General features: G+C 46.5%; 1 protein-coding gene across 1 annotated transcript in view; it reads left to right on the forward strand.

Moving 5' to 3' along the window:
• LOC138473323 (deleted in malignant brain tumors 1 protein-like) overlaps window positions 1-22,598 on the forward strand; it is a 911,582-nt gene that overhangs the window by 467,665 nt on the left and 421,319 nt on the right. Inside the window, exons 35-38 of the mRNA XM_069611989.1 lie at window positions 2,778-3,092; window positions 16,674-16,697; window positions 16,778-16,813; window positions 21,181-21,495. Coding sequence (XP_069468090.1) covers window positions 2,778-3,092; window positions 16,674-16,697; window positions 16,778-16,813; window positions 21,181-21,495 — 690 coding nt within the window. The remainder of the gene's footprint in view (window positions 1-2,777; window positions 3,093-16,673; window positions 16,698-16,777; window positions 16,814-21,180; window positions 21,496-22,598) is intronic.

A 22,598-nucleotide genomic window follows, 5' to 3' on the forward strand; every position in this document is an offset into this window, starting at 1 on the left:
CACAAAAGGGGCGCGTTGCCCCGGCTGCCGAAGTTGTTAATGTTCATCCCCCAAATACCTCATACATTTCTTAATCAATTTTCACCAGACCAATTATTTTAGTTTTCTTTTTCTCTTTAGCCTTTAAAAAGATAGTGCACATCCCAAAATAGGGAAGTTAACTTTCAAACCTGATACCTTTGTAAAGAGACCTAATTCTATACTTAAAGCACTAAAGTAATTTGCTGAGAGACGTCAACTAATTCACCATCAGCAAACATTATGAACTTAAATACCACAATGCTAAAATGGATCCACTGCTTTCTCGTGTTGCCCCTGACCTGTCTAGCAGAATAAGCCATAACTAGAAGTAAAAGGAAATGGAAGAGCAGTCACCATTGTCTAGTTCCCCAATCCTGTCGTTTATTTTGGTGCCGGACCAAATAGTTGGACGTGACGTTCCTAATGAAGATCCCATGAAAACTCAGAGCTTGCCCGGTCTTCTTGAAGAAGGCCCAGTCCACCCTGTCGAATGCTATTTCTGCATGAGTACGATGAAGGGGCCAAGTTAGAGGTGTTGATTTTATCCAGAAGGTGGGATGTTTTATAAATATTGTCAAATGGCTATCAGCTTATGACAAAGCCTGCTTGGACAGACTGGATCATATTGAGGCTGGGGTGGTCTCCAAACTGGATTTGAAAAACTTTGTAAAAAGCTTGACCTCAAGATTCAGAAGAACCAAGGGCCTATACACCCCACCGAATTCTGGGCCTTTACATAGTCTACAGATGAGGCTGGGAGTAACTACCGTTGTAGAGTCAGACCGTTGAATGTTAGGAAGACTTAGGGCCTCATTACGAGGCTGGCAGTAGTAATATAGGCAAGGCGGCTGCCGGTATTTTTTTTTTCTCCAGCGCCACAAATGGCCAATTGCTGGGTCACGACCTTGCCTGACCCGGTATTTGCACATTCCTGGGCGCTGGAAATAAATCTTTCCCATTCCCATTGAGTCCATAGGGCTCAATGGGAATGGGGAGGTCGGATGCACCGGCACCGTTATTAATGCTCTGCTCGCGGGTGCCTTTCATTCCCCCAGGTCAGACTTGGCGGAATGAAAGGCACCCACAAGCACAACTCGGAGTTTGCCGGTCCAGGCACAACGGTACCGGCAAGCTTACCGGTACCGTTGTATCTGGACCGGCGAGCTCGTAATGAGGCATTGTGTTTTGACTTCTCTATAGCAAAACTGATAAATGTTTTTGATATACAAGTGTTCAATGCAGACCATGAATGGGACTAGAATCTCAGTTACTGTCCTACTGCCATTCACCCTAATTCTGTGCTGGTACTCAAACATGGGGGTGGTGCATTTCCATTCATCCTTATTCTGTAATGGCCCCCAAAAAAGGCGAGGTCCTTTCCATTCTCCCTCATTCTGTGCTGGTCCTCGAACATGTGGAGGCCAATTGAAATCACCCTAATTCTAAGTTGTACCTCAAACATGGAGAGACCATTTCCATTCACCCCAATTCTGTACTGGCCCCCAAATATGGCGAGGTCCTTTCCATTCAGCCTAATTCTGCACTGGTCCTCAAACATGTGGGTGGTGCATTTCCATTCATCCTTCTTCTGTACTGGCCCCCAAACATGGAGAGACCATTTCCATTCACCCCAATTTTGTACTGGCCCCCAATCAATGCGAGATCCTTTCTATTCACTGCAATTCTGTGCTGGTCCTGGAACATGGGGAGGCCAATTGAAATCACCCTAATTCTGAGCTGTTCCTCAAACATGGGGAGGCACATTCTAATCACCCTAATTTTGTGCTGGTGCTCAAACATGGGGAGGCCAATTCCATTCACCCTGATTTCCTGCTGGTCCTCAATCATGGGGAGACCCTTTGCATTCACCCCAATTCGGTGCTGTCCCCAAAAATGGCAAAACCAATTCCACTCACCCTAATTCTGTGCTTGTGCGCAAACCTGGAGAGGCCAATAACATTCACCCTCATTTTGTGCTGGTCCTCAAACTTGGGAGACTGATTCCATTCACCCTAATTCTGTGCTGGTCCTCAAACATGCCGGCCAATTCCATTCACCCTAATTCTGTGTGGGCCCTCATATAGGCAGAGGCCAATAACATTCACCCTAATTCTGTGCTGTTCCTCAAACATGGGAAGGCCATTTCCATTCACGCTAATTCTGTGCTGGCCCTCAAATATAAAGAGGCCAATTTCAATCCGTCTAATTCTGTGTTGCAGTCACATATGGGGAGACCAATGCATTGGCACTGTTTGGTTACCTTGAGATCAATATGCTACGATGTACCCGATTAGAAGGAGTAATTAAATGATATTCTTGATGCTGTGATAATGCTTGCCACTGTTCATAGCGGTTATGCTACTTCTGTCATGTTTTTTGCATTTATGTGTCATTTCTTGTTTCACATTACTAAGGCTAGCCGGCAGGAGATGAGAAGAATTCTCATGGTCTGAACATTTAAGTGTGTGTCATGGATGAGAAGTGATGTTACAATTCTTCTGCAATATGATATGGAGTCTTAAGGTGGTTGGTTGTCATTACATGGCCCGTCATTTCCAATGCCCTAGTGTCTTCTAGAATGTTCTGATGCAGTTTTATAATATTGCATCTTGCTCTCGGGCATCTTCCTCGCTGGAGGAAGAACCTTTATATTCTTAGCATCTGGAGGGCTTCCATTAGACTGGTCTTTATGCCTCTCTAAGGGTGTTGAATGCTCTCTTAGTGTCCCAATTCTTTTCCCTGGTCTTCTATTTCAGGTCATTACTCCATGCGTCTCCAGAATGGTGGCAGCAGGTGTGCGGGGCGTGTCGAAATCTGGTATGATTCCTCCTGGGGGACGGTGTGCGATGATGGCTGGGACCTGAACGATGCTCAAGTCGTGTGCAGACAGCTCGGCTGCGGGTCGGCTCTTTCTGCTCTGAGCATGGCCTACTTCGGTCAAGGCAATGGAAGCATTCTCCTGGACGATGTTGCATGCAGCGGCTTGGAGTCCCGCCTGTGGGATTGCCCTCATTCTGGGTGGAAGAGGCATGACTGTGTGCACCAGGAGGACGCCAGCGTCATCTGCTCAAGTGAGTGCTCTTTCCCCTACATGCAAAACCGGTGCTAGTTAAAATGACACTGTTCCAGATCATTCTTACAATGACAGCCCTAGGTCATCCCCTTTCCATTTCACACCCGCAAACGGCGTGTACACCAATATTCGCTTGTGAATGAGTGAATGTAGTCAGTGAACTAATCTGGGGTTCAGTGTTCCTATCAAAAAGGCTCTTAAGAGGATTGAATGGTATTTTAAGGTCATTGGGATTACTCAGTGATTGATCAGAAGAGATGTCATGTTTTTAGAGAGTATGTGCTTAACAGGCTAGAGAGGTGAGTGTGATGATAAAGACGAGGTCCGTTGCCCGTCCTTCCCAAGTTGAAGGGGAGTTGATAGGCTACATACACACCAGTGTGTTGGAAATTGAGGCCATTTGAGATTGTGATCATCCTTGGTATTGTGCAAACGTTGCATAGATCAGTGGGACACAGGAAAAAATAACTTTTCCATAAAAGAGGAAACCTGATAATGAACACATCAAAATGGCATTTTCCGAAAATAAGTAGTGTAAAAATGAAGAAAGGAAATCACGAAATTATTTTAAAAATAACCCATCTTTAATAATTAGTTTAAATCTAAACAACAAAAAAAACAATTGTGGTCAGGACCAGAATGGTTTAGAGCAGGTGTGGAGGACCAAGGAAGTAGGATATTTTGGAGTTTCTGGGGTTCCCACTGGTGTTGGAGCTGTTCCTTTATGGCTGGAAATATTTAAGTGCAAAATAAGCGGTACTCACGTCAACTGAGAGACAAAAAGGGGGGTCTGCTTGTACTATTAAGTAAATGACAAACCAAGAACACATTTTAAAACAATAAAAGGTAATAAGGTGCTTATAGCTTCCTTTTTTGGAAAAAAAGAAAAAAACTAATATATTTTGTTGTTTTTAAATTATTGAATTGAAAACTGTAATGTAATTTGCAATTTGATAATCTCAGTTACCATTCTGGGTTATTATTGACTGGCTATTATTTGATAGAAGCATGTCAGGATCTCCTCTGGCACACACTGCCTTTAGCTCTCCAGCATGTTTTATTTGATGAGGTCCTGGGAGCAAGAAGGATCTATTCATGGATGTGCCATCTGATGGGCGTGGGGTTGGATTCACACTGAAGGTCTACACATTGCATAGCTATTCTCTGAAACATTAGACGAGATGGCCGTGTAGGACAGAAGATGGCTCACAGGTTGGAGCGCTGAAGATGGAACCATCGCTGAAGCTGGTGCCAATGGTTGGTGTTGAGTCTCCAAGAGAATAGATGGTATGGCCTTGCAGGACACATGATTGGCTAAGAGGTTGCAGGCCATGAAGTGGGGAAATTGCTGGAAGTGGGGTCTATGATCAGTGTTGAGTCTCAGATAGAATAGGTAGCCTGCCCGTGGTGGACACAAGGTTTGCTCAGAGGTTAAAGCGCTGAAGGTGGAGCCATCGCTAGAAGTGGCGGCACCGGTTTGTCTTGAGTGTCAGATCAAGTCATTAATGGCGGGAGCATCTCTCAGATAGATGTCTAGGGCAGGTTCTGAGGTTTCCGTGGAGATGTCGCTGCACAGGGCCTGCAGCTTCTCAGCGGTTGCTTCCCTGAGAACGAGGTCATTGGACCGCACTGATTGTTGGGTAGTCCTCATCCATCTCCTCAGAATCTGTGTGTCAACCTATTTTCAGGTTCCTCTGGAGGGAGAGCAGTCCAAGCGCTGAGTCCTCAACTAATGGGGGCAATTATGCAGCGGCAAGCCTTGATTTGCTCTTCAGGATATTGACCTGGAAAGTAAAGGTTTTGCCAGAAGCGAAGATGTTCTCCAGTCCAAACTTGCACTGTTTTATATGTGTTATCATGGTTGGGGTTCTCCAAAACTGGCCTCTGTGCACAACTGGTAGGGCTCAGAGCTTACTGTGGAGTGAGTGGGTGGGGAGTACTACAGCACACTCCATGGCTATTCATGAGCTATTTCTGGCTTTCAGGCTACTAGCAAGTACTGGTTCCAGCACCAGGAATCTTCGGAATTACGGGTCTTTGCCTGTAAAATGGCAACAGTTGCTCATGTTGACCCTTGGAAAGCATTTCCTCTCACGTCTCAAAATGTGAAGTTCCACTGCCCCCTGCTGGCAACATGTGCAGCTTTCAGCCTCGTCTATGTGTGAACATGTTGAACTACTTACATACAAGAGTAAAACATTTCAAATAAATAGTGTGATCGTGGACATGTAGAATGTTGCTACAGTACTTGAAAAATGTTAACAAATCGAAAGTAAACATCTTAATTTAAAAATCATTGTATAATAATGTAAATGCCCTTAAAAAACACATCCCCCATGCACCCACACGCTTCCTTTTCTAACACCTATTAAAGCCCCTTTCAGGGGATTATAAAAGCATGGGCTCTGTTGTAAACAGAAAGCTATTTTCCAGAAGCCTCTTCTATTTTGATAAGAAACCTGCACCACTGAAAAGGGTATTTTCAGTTTCCTGCTTTCACTTGGTCTTTGCTGATTGCAGAACTCTCCACCATGGGTGGGATCTCCACCACGAAAGATCCCACAGACAGACCATCTCTGTCCACGTGCGCGGTCCCGGAGCCAACTCAGAGCCAATCAGGATCCGTTTCCATTCTCTTATTTCTATCAGAGAAACCAGTGAGAAGACATTTGCTGTACCTGCTTTGCCAGCTGTAAAATCACGGTAAAGAGCAGAAAAAAGAGAGAGAGAAAAGGCAGCTTAAAGACAGAAAAACACAGAGGGAGCGCTCGCTACAAGGCACTGAAAAGAAAGGCAGGCCTCGGTTCCTCTTTTTCTGCTCTGTGAGAAAGGTTCTGTGACCACTTTTTGAAGCTTTCTAAACTTTTTCCTCTGTTACTCTTTGTTTTTGTTTTCACTCAACCCCTTTCAGAGGCATGTTGCCTTAGGTAGCATTTCTTACTGTAAAGGTAAGATCTTTTAACTGTTCTTCTGTTTGGTCAGGTTGCCCTCCTGTTTGGCTGGTTTTGTTGGATGGGCCTCCTTTGGGGGAGAGAATGTTGGCGAGGTGCTACTATGCTGTCAGCACTGGCTCTACTCTTCATTCCCACTCCTTTAAGGAGAGTTCTTTCTCTCAGAACGAGACACATTAGGAGACTCTGGGAAAAGAAGGGAAGCCGGCCTAGAATGCCGGGCTCTGAGTCTACGGTAGTCATCCACTCGGAGGTGGCTGTCTTCAGTTAAGGAGCAGGAGTGTACCTTCACTACTATCATGGCACCTTCCGTGACATGCTCTGACACCCCTGACGTCCCTGGAACATTAGTGGCACCTTTTTCTTTCACAATGCCCTCATTCAACATTGAGTGATCTTGCGACCTCCAGATTCCCTCATGTCAAGAGAGCCTTCGACGCCGAGATGTCTCGATGTGGAGCGGCTGTAGAGATTGTTCACCGTCATTTGACTCTGAGAGGATTTTGGTGCTGAGGGGGGCTTGGTGCTGGAGGTGCCTTGACGCTGAGGATGCCTCAAAGCTGAGGTAGTTTAAAGCTTAAAGGGCCGGGACACCGAGAGAAGACTTGATGAAGATAAGACGTTCATGCTAGAGGAAAACTCAGCCCAAGGAGAGTTCTCTTTGCCAATAAAGACTCCAGCAGCGAGACCTCCTTGTCTACTTCAGAGATCTCCCATGACAGTCATTGTTGCTGGTTCTCTCTCTGAGGGATAATATCCTCAGTGATGGAGCTTGAATGAACTGGATCAACAAGTGATCAAGAGAGAATCTAATCTAATGCCAGTTTATACAATTCACCACATGGGCTCATTTATGGAAGCCGGGGAAGGAAATTCATATCCTTCATAAGAAGGGCTTGAATCCATGGAGAGGAAGCCTGAAATTGAATGCAACTTGGAGAGGGGCCTCTCTTTTGAGTTAATTAATATAATTTATTGATTTTTAACACTTGTGTGAGGCTACAGATGATGCCCCGTTACATGTGCGTCTATCTGCACCCTGCCTGTGGATGACACCCCCTAAAGGACCAACACGGGCTGGAGTCGGCTGGGCTTTAAGGCTGGCTTTGCTCAGCCGAATGTGTCCCAATTTTGAGGTAGACCCCGCCGCTCATTCTCCTCGCAAAGTAACAAAGTTTCCAACAAGAGATTTTATTCTGAAATAAGGTCTCACTGTGAGAATTTCTATTCAAATGGAAGCTCAGCTGGGAATACTTTCTCTCGAATGAATCAAAATGAAATCCTGCATCATGTTGCATATTTTAAATCTACCCATCGTCCCAGTCAGGCAGAGTCTTAAGGCAGCTCAGACGATGCAATAGACAGTCATTAAGAGAATGGGCCCATTTCTTCTGATACAGAGATACAGCAGTTCCCCTGCAGAGAGTAGAGTTTATTTAAGCAATAGGCCCTGAGCAGGGGGGCATTACCATTTCAGGTAATGCCCCAGGGCCCATAGTTACAGGCCCAAGCGAAGGAGCCTACTGCTATTAGTACACCGGCCTGTAAGACCTGGGTACTAAGAGCATTTATTTTCTGTTCCGAAAAGCTCTGGTGTTTTGGAACAGAAAAAAAACAAAGTTAAATAAATGGACGCTGTGGAAAGGAAAACGAAGTCCGTTTTCCCTTTCCATGGCGGCCATTGAAAATGAATGTAAAAATGAATGTAAAAAAAGTAAACAAACAAAATGGCTGCTATTCAAAAAGTAGGGAAAAAAGCAAACAAATAAAATGGCTGCTATGGAAAGGATAGAAGGGACTACATGTAGTCCCTTCTTCCTTTCCATGACTGCCTGTCACGTATTGGGAGCGGAGGTGCTGGGGACAGAAGTGCTCCCTGAGCGTCCGATCCTGAAATTGACAAAAAAGAAGGTAAGTGGGGTTGGGAGGGCAGGGATGGGATTCTTTGGAATGGGGGGCCAGGGGGAGGGAACAACACTTAACTCGATCTCCAGCGGGGGAAGATGGCAGCCTACAGCCGTGGGGTCGCAGAGCGGGATTACCCAGTTCTGAGTCTCCTCATTGGCTGAGTGGCTGACACTGTCAGGGATGGCACTCTATTAAGAGTAGCACAAGACACCCAGAAAGGGTTTGGGTGGTTGTGCCAAAATAAAGTGGACAGATAAGTGCACACACAGCAGAGAGGAAAGAGAACAAAGAGTAGGCCAGAGTAGCAAGGGAAAAAGGTACAGAATGAATTCCCTCTTGGGGTGTATGCAGATCTAGGAAAAGAGTATTCCACGAACCTTAGGAAATACTCTAGCCGCCTTCTACACAGTTTGCTATAAAAGAGGCCCACGCTGTTTGCTCATGGCTTGGAACAGCAGCTATGGGTGTCTGTAATGTAGAATCGAAACAAGGGAAGGGGCAGAGGTTGACTGATGGGAACCAACAGACAAGCTCTGTACAAAAGGGTCTACAAAAAGTACAAGAGAAGATACTACAGACAAATCCAGGAAAGGAGGTGATAGCAATCAAGCAGAAGGAAATGAAGGGAAAGTCGTGTAGCAGGATAGGATAGCAGAAGACAGTAAGGAACAAGGTTGAGAGCTCAGAGGAGCAGGAAAGCAATGAGCAAGCCCACACGAGCAGGGCTGTAAGTTAGAGAGCCCAGATGAAAAGGGCTTAGGGCAGCAGAGTAAAGCAGGCTGCACGGCAAGGAACCCAGAAGGGCCGGGCAGCAAGGAGTGGGCCCTGAGGGGCAGGGCCGCTGACCGTAGAAGGTAGCAGAGGACTGTAGCGGGCTGCTAGGTCGAGAACCCAGCGGAAAAAGGTAGTAGGCAGCGGAGCGTGATAAGCTGCAAAGTAGGAAGGCCAGAGGACAAGGGCTGTAGGCAGCCGGAGTGAGGTAGGCTGCAGAGCAGGGAGCCCAGAGGACAAAGGCTGAAGGCAGCCGGAGTGAGGCAGGCTGCAGAGCAGGGAGCCCAGAGGACAAGGGCTGAAGGCAGCCGGAGTGAGGCAGGCTGCAGAGCAGGGAGCCCAGAGGACAAGGGCTGAGGCTGGAAAGCAGCAGAGCGTGATCAGCTGAAATGTAGAGAGCCCGCAGGGCAAGGGCGGAGGCTGGAAGGCAGCAGAGCGTGATCAGCTGCAATGTGGAGAGCCCAGAGGAGCAGGGCTGTGAGGCAGGGAGCCTGGAAGGCAATGGCAGGAGGCAGCGAAGTGTAACAGGCTGCAAGGCAGGAAGCCCAGAGGAGCTGGACTGAGGTAGGGAGCCCAGAAGCTAGGGCTGTAGGCAGCAGGGTGTAGCAAGCTGCAAGGCAGGAAGCCCAGAGGAGCTGGACTGAGGCAGGGAGCCCAGAAGGCTAGGGCTGTATGCAGCAGGGTGTAGCAAGCTGCAAGGCAGGATCCAAGCAGGAGAGATGGTAAACAGCATACAAAGATCCGTAGAAAACCGCGAAAGGTGGAGGAAGGACTCTCAATGCAAGAGGCTGAGCCACTGCAGGCAGCAGCCTTTATACTGCCTAGCCCAGCACAGAGGCAGGCTAATTGGTTGCACCTGGCTAAGCACACCTGCAGGCAATCGACCACCTCCCTTTCTGTTCCTGGGCTGGTGGAAGCAGGGCAAGTCCCTAGGGCTTCTGGGGGGTGTAGTTCCTTTGATGACCAATAGGAAAAGCCAGGAATCGATGCTTGTAGCCAGGTGCATTGTGGTATACGTAGTTTGTTGGAAAAAATAATAAAGCACCAAAGTCTCGCAAATGTGAAAATAAGTCCCCAAAGTAAATATAGATTGATCTAAGAGTCTGTTGTAAATAAATGATAACCAAATAGTCCATATTGAGCGCAAATGGATGCGCCCATGGCGCAGGCATGACAGTATGCCCCTCTCCAGGCCCCTCTCCAGGCTCCCTGAAGACCGACCTACAGGAAGAATGTCTGTCACACCGTACAAGAGTCTTAATCCAAAAAGGCACATCATGAGGCACCAGAAACGGGTTGCAAGGTGAGAGTCTTGAATGACGGAGACAGTACCAATGTTCTGAACTTTTGATGTAGAAATCAGAAAAGATGAAGTCCTTGGAACACAGACCCCAACTGTGTGTGCATGAAGAGAGGAACTGCGAAAAACTGCTGCAGGCTCCATGATAGATTTTGCTTTGACGGGCAACAGTATGATGCTGGAAAGTGGAGCCATAGGTACAGCAGAGTTGGTAGCTTTAGGAAGTTTTTCCAAGACATCCGGAGTAGCAATGACAACGTTAGGGTTAGCCGTAGAGAGTTCAGAGGTTACAGCAGCGGTGAGATCTTGAATGGCTGTAGAGAGTACCGATGCTGTAGCAACTGGGTGTGAGGGTGCCATGAGAGTGCCAGCGGGCCGGAACGCACCTGAGACTGGTAGAGTAGAGTCTGGCAGTCTTAGTGCTATAGATATACCAGCAGGAACAACTGGAGCAGTAGTTTTAACAGGGAAACCCTTCGCTGACTTAGCAACAGTTAACATGGCGGATGTAGGATCAAGAAGTGAAGGTGCTGCCGGATCAGGTTGTGTAGCAGAGGATTCTGCTACAGCGAGCACAGCTGCGAAGGAAGTAGAAACCTGGGCATCGGGAGCATCAGAATTAGCAGTAGCTTCAGGAATCACAATAGCTATAGCAACCTCAAGATCTGTAGCAGGGACTTCAGGAGTCTCAAATGTGGCAGGGAGTTTAGGAACCACAGCAGCAGGAAGATCCTGAATTGCAGTTGGAAGTTCGAGTGCTATAGCAGCTACAGACAGATCAGGTGTTGCAACTACTGGTAGATCGGGTACCACAACCACTGGCGATTCAGGGGGTTTCGAAGAAACTGAAGATGTTGATTGCTCAAGAGTGTTGTCTGATAGCACAGCCACACTTTGGCAAGCCCCGCTTGCTAACTCAGCATGCTCGGTGTGAATTGCGCCAGTCTCTTCAGCTGCCGTTGTCATTTCAGAAGAGGTTGTAAGTGTGGGTACTGGACAATAGGCAAGGGTGAGTGCGGAACCTTCCTTTGACTCAGCGGGATTTCCAATCAGAAGAACACCCTTGTTTTGTGGTGTTATGGCTGTGTGAGTGATTTTGCCCACCGGAGGAGTTAATTCTTTTCTGTCAGTACAACAACCTGAGTTACTGTGGCTGGAAGGTGAAAGAGCTGTGTCAGTCTTTAGAAGGGATACATATGCTGCATTTAGGTCTTCCATCTGCTTGTTATAAGTCTGTATCCTTCTCTGCGTGGCAATTCCAGGCCTTATCATGTCGATCTCTAAAGATAAGAGGTCAGGTGTTGAACATAGTGTCAGATGGTCTGGTAACTTGTGTCCCTTCATAAGTTTCTGATAATGCAAATAAACAAAGTCATCATAGAGGTCTTCGGTCTTTCTTTTAAGGCGTAGGAGTTGTTCTTGTAGCAGGTAAGTATCATTTGTTTGATCTAAAGCTTCAGAAGCTGGTGTGGTAGAAAATTTGGTTGCAGCAATGGGAAGACTGACCTTAGGGTTATTGTGGTTAGTAGATACTGTGGAAGCATTTAGACAACCGATGGTTAGTATAGGTCTTTTGTACCCAGGACCAGATGCACAAACCTCAGGATAATGACTGCCTTGTCCTGTCAAATAAGGTTTTCCAGCATTCTCGGGGGCTTGCCAAGCTGATCTTGCGCATATCACTCTGGCAACAGCGTATTCTGGTTTAGAGTCTCCCACAATGAGTGATATACCCTTAGCTGTTGCGGTGTTAGAAGGCTTGTCAGAAGACGCAGGAGAGTTTTTCACTGTTTGGTCTAACAAGATCTGTAAGAATTCATTATCTTGCTGTAGCTCTGCAACAGATAAGGACTGCGGATCATAGTCGCAAATGTCATAATAATTGTACATGGAAGAAGGGTCAGCTAGCCAGTGAGTATAGTACCGTGCTTGTAAATCTTTGTTTAATAAGGCGAGACTGTCCTTTAGACTAAGGTTCTTGTTTGCTGTCTTTAGGGAAACCATAGGTTTATGCAAAGGTTTCTTAACTCGAAAGGAAAGCATCTTTGGTCTGTGTGTGCCTTTCCGGCCTGTGGAACAAGAATTTTTTGGCTCTTGCATTCTGTCAGGGATGGGACTCTATTAAGAGTAGCACAAGACACCCAGAAAGGGTTTGGGTGGTTGTGCCAAAATAAAGTGGACAGATAAGTGCACACACAGCAGAGAGGAAAGAGAACAAAGAGTAGGCCAGAGTAGCAAGGGAAAAAGGTACAGAATGAATTCCCTCTTGGGGTGTATGCAGATCTAGGAAAAGAGTATTCCACGAACCTTAGGAAATACTCTAGCCTTCTACACAGTTTGCTATAAAAGAGGCCCACGCTGTTTGCTCATGACTTGGAACAGCAGCTATGGGTGTCTGTAATGTAGAATCGAAACAAGGGAAGGGGCAGAGGTTGACTGCTGGGAACCAACAGACAAGCTCTGTACAAAAGGGTCTACAAACAGTACAAGAGAAGATACTACAGACAAATCCAGGAAAGGAGGTGATAGCAAACAAGCAGAAGGAAATGAAGGGAAAGTCGTGTAGCAGGTTAGGATAGCAGAAGACAGTAAGGAACAAGGTTGAGAGCTCAGAGGAGCAGGAAAGCAATGAGCAAGCCCACACGAGCAGGGCTGTAAATTAGAGAGCCCAGATGAAAAGGGCTTAGGGCAGCAGAGTAAAGCAGGATGCACGGCAAGGGACCCAGAAGGGCCGGGCAGCAAGGAGTGGGCCCTGAGGGGCAGGGCCGCTGACCGTAGAAGGTAGCAGAGGACTGTAGCGGGCTGCTTAGTCGAGAACCCAGCGGAAAAAGGTAGTAGGCAGCGGAGCGTGATAAGCTGCAAAGTAGGAAGGCCAGAGGACAAGGGCTGTAGGCAGCCGGAGTGAGGTAGGCTGCAGAGTAGGGAGCCCAGAGGACAAAGGCTGAAGGCAGCCGGAGTGAGGCAGGCTGCAGAGCAGTGAGCCCAGAGGACAAGGGCTGAAGGCAGCCGGAGTGAGGCAGGCTGCAGAGCAGGGAGCCCAGAGGACAAGGGCTGAGGCTGGAAAGCAGCAGAGCGTGATCAGCTGAAATGTAGAGAGCCCGCAGGGCAAGGGCGGAGGCTGGAAGGCAGCAGAGCATGATCGGCTGCAATGTGGAGAGCCTGGCAGGGCAAGTGCGGAAGCTGGAAGGCAGCAGAGCGTGATCAGCTGCAATGTGGAGAGCCCAGAGGAGCAGGGCTGTGAGGCAGGGAGCCTGGAAGGCAATGGCAGGAGGCAGCTAAGTGTAACAGGCTGCAAGTCAGGAAGCCCAGAGGAGCTGGACTGAGGTAGGGAGCCCAGAAGGCTAGGGCTGTAGGCAGCAGGGTGTAGCAAGCTGCAAGGCAGGAAGCCCAGAGGAGCTGGACTGAGGCAGGGAGCCCAGAAGGCTAGGGCTGTAGGCAGCAGGGTGTAGCAAGCTGCAAGGCAGGATCCAAGCAGGAGAGATGGTAAACAGCATACAAAGATCCGTAGAAAGACGCGAAAGGTGGAGGAAGGACTCTCAATGAAGAGGCTGAGCCACTGCAGGCAGCAGCCTTCATACTGCCTAGCCCAGCACAGAGGCAGGCTAATTGGTTGCACCTGGCTAAGCACACCTGCAGGCAATCGACCACCTCCCTTTCTGTTCCTGGGCTGGTGGAAGCAGGGCAAGTCCCTAGGGCTTCTGGGGGTTGTAGTTCCTTTGATGACCAATAGGAAAAGCCAGGAATTGATGCTTGTAGCCAGGTGCATTGTGGTATACGTAGTTTGTTGGAAAAAATAATAAAGCACCAAAGTCTCGCAAATGTGAAAATAAGTCCCCAAAGTAAATATAGATTGATCTAAGAGTCTGTTGTAAATAAATGATAACCAAATAGTCCATATTGAGCGCAAATGGATGCGCCCATGGCGCAGGCATGACAGACACCCCCACCCCTCCACCGAGGACAGAAATGAAGGAACGTTGTGGGGGAGAGGGATTTCCAGTCGGGTAATGCCACGGCATGGGCAAAAGATTGCATGTTACAATCTCATTGTCCCACGTGGAGTACTAATCCTTTATAGACTCTCCCCTGCCAAGAGTAAAGTTCATTCTGGTACAGAGTCTCCCTTGCAAAGAGAGAGTTATTCTGATACAGTCTCCCCTGCAAAGAGAGAGTTTTTTTTATGAGATCTCCCCCGCAAACATTAGAGTTTATTCTTGTATAGAATCTCCCCTGCAAAGAGTAGAGGAAATTCTGATAAAGTTTCACCTGCAAAAAGAGAGTTTATTCTTTTATAGCATCTCCCCTGCAAAGAGTAGAGTTTATTGTTTTATAGAATCTCCCCTGCAAAGAGTAGAGTTCATTCTTTATAGAAGCTCCCATACAAAGAGTAGAGTTCATTCTGATACAGATTCCCCTGCAAAGAGACAGTTCATTCTTTTATAAAATCTCCCCTGCAAAGAGTAAAGTTTATTATTTTATGAAATCTCCCCTGCGAAGAGTATATTGCATTCTAATACTGTCTCCCCGGCAGGGAGTTTATTCTTTTATAGACTCTCCCCTGCAAAACGTAGATATCATTCAGATACAAAATCTCCACTGCAAAGAGAGAGTTTATTATTTAATAACAGTTCCTGTACAAAGAGTAGAGTTTATTATTTCATGGAATCTCCCCTGCAAAGAGTAGAGTTAATTCAGATACAGAGTCTCCCCTTGCAAAGAGTAGAGTTCATGTAGATACAGTCTCCACTGCAAAGAGAGAGTTTATTATTTTCTAACGTCTCCCCTGCAAAGAGTAGAGTTTATTAGTTTATTAAACATCCCCTGCAAAGAGTAGAGTTCATTTAGATCCAGAGTCTCCACTGCAAAGAGAGAGTTTATTATTTTGTAACTTCGTCCCTGCAAAGAGTAGAGTTTATTATTTTATGAAATCTCCCTTGCAAAGAGTAGAGTACATTCTGATAGAGTCTCCCCTTGCAAAGAGTAGAGTTCACTCAGATACAGAGTCTGCACTGCAACGAGAGAGTTTATTATTTTATAGACTCTCCCTTGCAAAGAGTAGAGTTCATTCAGATACAGATTCTCCACTACAAAGAGAGTTTATTATTTTATAGACTCTCTGTTGCAAAGAGTGGAGTACATTCTGATACTGAGTACCCCCTGCAAAGAGAGTGTATTCTTTTATTGCATCTCCTCTCCGAAGAGTAGAGTGTATCCAGATACAGAGTCTCCACTGCAAAGAGAGTTTATTATTGTATAACATCTCCCCTGCAAAGAGTAGGGTTTATTTTATGAAATCTCCCCTGCAAAGAGTAGAGTTTATTCAGATACAGAGTCTCCACTGCAAAGAGAGAGTTTCTTATTTTACAGACTCTCCCTTGCAAAGAGTAGAGTTTATTCTTATACAAAGTTTCCCCATTATAGTGGGGGCTTGTTGGCTTGTTCTTGTTCAGTGCCGTTTCTGATACAGAGTGTCCTTGTCAATGGAGAGGGTCTATACTTTTTTTCAAAGTGATGTATTTGATTTTCATGAGAATGTACACCTGCTGACTGGGTTTCCACATTCCATCAACAGTCGAAAAGAGCAAGACAAAACACCCTAAAATCTCTGTGAGGGAAATGCAACTAGCAGGCAAGTGGTGGGGGGCGAGGGCTGGGCGAGTGCTATAGCGTCACTCATGGACCCCTCCCGGTGGTTAATGTTCGACTCGGCCTGACCAACTGCAAAGCATTCCTGGGAACTCCCTGATCTGCATCCTTGAGAGCAACCCCTCTGCCGCACTGAGTGACCGCATTCCCTCCTACATGGCGCTTGCTTGCTGTTTGGGCCCACACAATCCTCGGTGCTCAAACTGAGCTTGATCAGCTCACATCTACGCTCAACACCGGGACTGACTATGTCAGCCTAACAAGAACTGAATCCTGGTACTTTTGATTCTGAACTGCCCCCTCAGTCCACTTGGACCCTAGAGGTTGGTTAGGTCACGATCGCTCCTGTTTTCATCCAAGATATCCTTTTTGTGGCTAGTAATTTATCTAACACCCCTGGTACTACACTCAGTGTGACTTCCCTCAGTCTGTTATAACTTCTCTGTTCTTCCTTTGGGATGGGTTTTTGTACAGTATTTCTGTTTGTTCTGTTGCAGATGGTGTGTTTGATTAAAGTATACATATATTTATAGAACCTTGATTGGACATTTGCTTTATTTTGGACTGCAATACTTTGTTGTTTGGTTCACTACTGGGTCACCTTCGCACCCCTCTTATATAGCCTTCCCTCGGCCCTTGTTACCACAAAAGCTCAAGGAGGTGTATATCTTTACGGTCCCTATGTGAGGTCTCAGTGTGTCATTTTACCCCTACTCATCCTTGTACTCCTGTGAGGCAGAATCCAATTTGTCACAGGCTCTGATAGTGGGGGCTGTTGGCATGGAGCTGTCCTGCTACTTGAGTTCCTACTGCTCAGCGCAGTTCAAGGGTTGATTTTGCTTGTGTTGGTTCAGGTGTTCCTTTAGGTTCAAAGATCATAGAAATTCAGTCTTTCTGGGGTATTTGTTGTAACCACCAGGATACTTGAAACTTGCTGAATGTTGAAACATCCCCCATCCTGCACCCCTTCTGTGTTAATTGTTATTTTTCCCTCTTCTTGCAGCTGCAAGACCACCATCAACTCCAGGTAATTCTCAGGTCATTTACTCCTGGGTCGGCCACCAAGTCATTTCTGGGGACTGACAGTTTGTCCTCTTTCTTTTCCAGCTCAGACTCGCATCCCTACGAACACATCTGCTGAAGGTAGGACCTTTTTCCATTGAAGTCAGTGGGCCGCATTCTAAGTGTGCCGGTCGGCAACAAGGGTGCCGGAAGGCTCACCGGCACCCTTATTTCCGGACCGGCAAACTAAAGTGTCTGCCAGCAGTGGCCACTGTGCCGACAGGTCAGACCCTGCCAGGCGCTGGGGCCACGGTAGGCAGACTGTTCACGGAAGCGCCGGAACCGTTAGCCATTCTGCCGGCGCTTCATAGTCCCCACTCCCATAGAGTCCTAAGGGACTTACATTTTACCGGTGCCTGACTTTCGGGCCACCGGACTTGTAATAGCCTGGTGGCACCAGGAAGTCAGGCGCCAGAAAAATATTACGAGTCTGGCGGCAATCCGCCGGTAGCAGCGGCAGGGTTACCGCCGGACTCGTAATGAAGACCAGTGTTTATTTTATGTAACCGCTACTGTCCGATGATCCATTGCGACACCCAGCAAGCATGCTGGATGTGGCTTATTTATCATTTTGGACATCAGTAGCCTCCTGTGACACTGAACATAATGATAATATTGTCAATCAAGTAAGTAGAATCCCTAATAAGGAAAACTATATTTGGCAAAATCTGGCAGAATATTTTTACATGGAAAGTAACAGGGAACCCTTTGTTTGACCCCCTGAATAGAGGAGCTGTGTTTATGTGTCTGCATAGTGTAGAGTCATTTCAAAGCTACTTATAAGAGAGCATTAAAGATACTGTATTCATCCTGATCCCCGTTCCTCACCAAATCCATCCACACCCAGAACAGCCAAAATCTTTCATGATCTTAGTGTTTGCAAAATGTTGTCACCCACCGAGGGATTCCCTCCTATGTCTATCCTTGCCACACCACCCCGGATCACGCTTCATCTTCTGTGTGGTGCATACTCGCCGCGGGGTCATCCAACACCCTCTTTTTATCCCTGGGATATGCTATGTTGACTTATACCGTTCACTGCTACCACCCAGGGGCAGTCTCCAGGTGCTCACGTGGCTCTGCAAGAAAGAGGACGAGGTTGGTTAGTGGGGATAGACGGATAGGATTGCCCCAGAATCAGGAGAAACTGTCTGGATAGTCACCCAAGACAAGTGTTAATTTCCCATCAGCCCTGCATGTTCTCCAGCTTTTCACGGATTCAGCATGTAGCCTCACTGTGGTGAGATACCAGCGGAGAATGAGCTTGAATTAAAGCTTTTTGTAGTGTACACAAAGAGAGGGACTTGATGCCCTGGCCTACATTGCCACCCAATCATTGCTGGTCAGCTGATTACCTAAGCCCCCAGGCCATTTCTCCTGACAAGGAGGTCCTGTATGTGGTCCTGAGTCCAGAGACACAACCATATAAAGATCTGAGATTAAGCTGCTTCTTGAAAATATAACCTTGAAAAGATTTCTGAAGTTCAATAAGCTGTCTGGTTGTGTCCCGCCATCGAACCTCAGGTTGGGGAACCCCTTGTCTTGTCTGGAGACATTCCACTCTGGCAGTGGGCCCGTAGGAGTGGAAGCACATCAATTGTGATCAAACTGATCCCCATGAAACTAGAAAAGGGCAAGCTTCTGCCCTTTGAACATGTTGCCCTTTATGAAACACAAAAGGGGCGCGTTGCCCCGGCTGCCGAAGTTGTTAATGTTCATCCCCCAAATACCTCATACATTTCTTAATCAATTTTCACCAGACCAATTATTTTAGTTTTCTTTTTCTCTTTAGCCTTTAAAAAGATAGTGCACATCCCAAAATAGGGAAGTTAACTTTCAAACCTGATACCTTTGTAAAGAGACCTAATTCTATACTTAAAGCATAAAGTAATTTGCTGAGAGACGTCAACTAATTCACCATCAGCAAACATTATGAACTTAAATACCACAATGCTAAAATGGATCCACTGCTTTCTCGTGTTGCCCCTGACCTGTCTAGCAGAATAAGCCATAACTAGAAGTAAAAGGAAATGGAAGAGCAGTCACCATTGTCTAGTTCCCCAATCCTGTCGTTTATTTTGGTGCCGGACCAAATAGTTGGACGTGACGTTCCTAATGAAGATCCCATGAAAACTCAGAGCTTGCCCGGTCTTCTTGAAGAAGGCCCAGTCCACCCTGTCGAATGCTATTTCTGCATGAGTACGATGAAGGGGCCAAGTGAGAGGTGTTGATTTTATCCAGAAGGTGGGATGTTTTATAAATATTGTCAAATGGCTATCAGCTTATGACAAAGCCTGCTTGGACAGACTTGATCATATTGAGGCTGGGGTGGTCTCCAAACTGGATTTGAAAATCTTTGTAAAAAGCTTGACCTCAAGATTCAGAAGAACCAAGGGCCTATACACCCCACCGAATTCTGGGCCTTTACATAGTCTACAGATGAGGCTGGGAGTAACTACCGTTGTAGAGTCAGACCGTTGAATGTTAGGAAGACTTAGGGCCTCATTACGAGGCTGGCAGTAGTAATATAGGCAAGGCGGCTGCCGGTATTTTTTTTTTCTCCAGCGCCACAAATGGCCAATTGCTGGGTCACGACCTTGCCTGACCCGGTATTTGCCCATTCCTGGGCGCTGGAAATAAATCTTTCCCATTCCCATTGAGTCCATAGGGCTCAATGGGAATGGGGAGGTCGGATGCACCGGCACCGTTATTAATGCTCTGCTCGCGGGTGCCTTTCATTCCCCCAGGTCAGACTTGGCGGAATGAAAGGCACCCACAAGCACAACTCGGAGTTTGCCGGTCCAGGCACAACGGTACCGGCAAGCTTACCGGTACCGTTGTATCTGGACCGGCGAGCTCGTAATGAGGCATTGTGTTTTGACTTCTCTATAGCAAAACTGATAAATGTTTTTGATATACAAGTGTTCAATGCAGACCATGAATGGGACTAGAATCTCAGTTACTGTCCTACTGCCATTCACCCTAATTCTGTGCTGGTACTCAAACATGGGGGTGGTGCATTTCCATTCATCCTTATTCTGTAATGGCCCCCAAAAAAGGCGAGGTCCTTTCCATTCTCCCTCATTCTGTGCTGGTCCTCGAACATGTGGAGGCCAATTGAAATCACCCTAATTCTAAGTTGGACCTCAAACATGGAGAGACCATTTCCATTCACCCCAATTCTGTACTGGCCCCCAAATATGGCGAGGTCCTTTCCATTCAGCCTAATTCTGCACTGGTCCTCAAACATGTGGGTGGTGCATTTCCATTCATCCTTCTTCTGTACTGGCCCCCAAACATGGAGAGACCATTTCCATTCACCCCAATTTTGTACTGGCCCCCAATCAATGCGAGATCCTTTCTATTCACCGCAATTCTGTGCTGGTCCTGGAACATGGGGAGGCCAATTGAAATCACCCTAATTCTGAGCTGTTCCTCAAACATGGGGAGGCACATTCTAATCACCCTAATTTTGTGCTGGTGCTCAAACATGGGGAGGCCAATTCCATTCACCCTGATTTCCTGCTGGTCCGCAATCATGGGGAGACCCTTTGCATTCACCCCAATTCGGTGCTGTCCCCAAAAATGGCAAAGCCAATTCCACTCACCCTAATTCTGTGCTTGTGCGCAAACTTGGAGAGGCCAATAACATTCACCCTCATTTTGTGCTGGTCCTCAAACTTGGGAGACTGATTCCATTCACCCTAATTCTGTGCTGGTCCTCAAACATGCCGGCCAATTCCATTCACCCTAATTCTGTGTGGGCCCTCATATAGGCAGAGGCCAATAACATTCACCCTAATTCTGTGCTGTTCCTCAAACATGGGAAGGCCATTTCCATTCACGCTAATTCTGTGCTGGCCCTCAAATATAAAGAGGCCAATTTCAATCCGTCTAATTCTGTGTTGCAGTCACATATGGGGAGACCAATGCATTGGCAGTGTTTGGTTACCTTGAGATCAATATGCTACGATGTACCCGATTAGAAGGAGTAATTAAATGATATTCTTGATGCTGTGATAATGCTTGCCACTGTTCATAGCGGTTATGCTACTTCTGTCATGTTTGTTGCATTTATGTGTCATTTCTTGTTTCACATTACTAAGGCTAGCCGGCAGGAGATGAGAAGAATTCTCATGGTCTGAACTTTTAAGTGTGTGTCATGGATGAGAAGTGATGTTACAATTCTTCTGCGATATGATATGGAGTCTTAAGGTGGTTGGTTGTCATTACATGGCCCGTCATTTCCAATGCCCTAGTGTCTTCTAGAATGTTCTGATGCAGTTTTATAATATTGCATCTTGCTCTCGGGCATCTTCCTCGCTGGAGGAAGAACCTTTATATTCTTAGCATCTGGAGGGCTTCCATTAGACTGGTCTTTATGCCTCTCTAAGGGTGTTGAATGCTCTCTTAGTGTCCCAATTCTTTTCCCTGGTCTTCTATTTCAGGTCATTACTCCATGCGTCTCCAGAATGGTGGCAGCAGGTGTGCGGGGCGTGTCGAAATCTGGTATGATTCCTCCTGGGGGACGGTGTGCGATGATGGCTGGGACCTGAACGATGCTCAAGTCGTGTGCAGACAGCTCGGCTGCGGGTCGGCTCTTTCTGCTCTGAGCATGGCCTACTTCGGTCAAGGCAATGGAAGCATTCTCCTGGACGATGTTGCATGCAGCGGCTTGGAGTCCCGCCTGTGGGATTGCCCTCATTCTGGGTGGAAGAGGCATGACTGTGTGCACCAGGAGGATGCCAGCGTCATCTGCTCAAGTGAGTGCTCTTTCCCCTGCATGCAAAACCGGTGCTAGTTAAAATGACACTGTTCCAGATCATTCTTACAATGACAGCCCTAGGTCATCCCCTTTCCATTTCACACCCGCAAACGGCGTGTACACCAATATTCGCTTGTGAATGAGTGAATGTAGTCAGTGAACTAATCTGGGGTTCAGTGTTCCTATCAAAAAGGCTCTTAAGAGGATTGAATGGTATTTTAAGGTCATTGGGATTACTCAGTGATTGATCAGAAGAGATGTCATGTTTTTAGAGAGTATGTGCTTAACAGGCTAGAGAGGTGAGTGTGATGATAAAGACGAGGTCCGTTGCCCGTCCTTCCCAAGTTGAAGGGGAGTTGATAGGCTACATACACACCAGTGTGTTGGAAATTGAGGCCATTTGAGATTGTGATCATCCTTGGTATTGTGCAAACGTTGCATAGATCAGTGGGACACAGGAAAAAATAACTTTTCCATAAAAGAGGAAACCTGATAATGAACACATCAAAATGGCATTTTCCGAAAATAAGTAGTGTAAAAATGAAGAAAGGAAATCACAAAATTATTTTAAAAATAACCCATCTTTAATAATTAGTTTAAATCTAAACAACAAAAAAAACAATTGTGGTCAGGACCAGAATGGTTTAGAGCAGGTGTGGAGGACCAAGGAAGTAGGATATTTTGGAGTTTCTGGGGTTCCCACTGGTGTTGGAGCTGTGCCTTTATGGCTGGAAATATTTAAGTGCGAAATAAGCGGTACTCACGTCAACTGAGAGACAAAAAGGGGGGTCTGCTTGTACTATTAAGTAAATGACAAACCAAGAACACATTTTAAAACAATAAAAGGTAATAAGGTGCTTATAGCTTCCTTTTTTGGAAAAAAAGAAAAAAAGTAATATATTTCGTTGTTTTTAAATTATTGAATTGAAAACTGTAATGTAATTTGCAATTTGATAATCTCAGTTACCATTCTGGGTTATTATTGACTGGCTATTATTTGATAGAAGCATGTCAGGATCTCCTCTGGCACACACTGCCTTTAGCTCTCCAGCATGTTTTATTTGATGAGGTCCTGGGAGCAAGAAGGATCTATTCATGGAT

This window comes from Ambystoma mexicanum, chromosome 8, assembly GCF_040938575.1.
Source record: "Ambystoma mexicanum isolate Mex_15411 chromosome 8, UKY_AmexF1_1, whole genome shotgun sequence".
Taxonomy (NCBI): Eukaryota; Metazoa; Chordata; class Amphibia; order Caudata; family Ambystomatidae; genus Ambystoma; species Ambystoma mexicanum.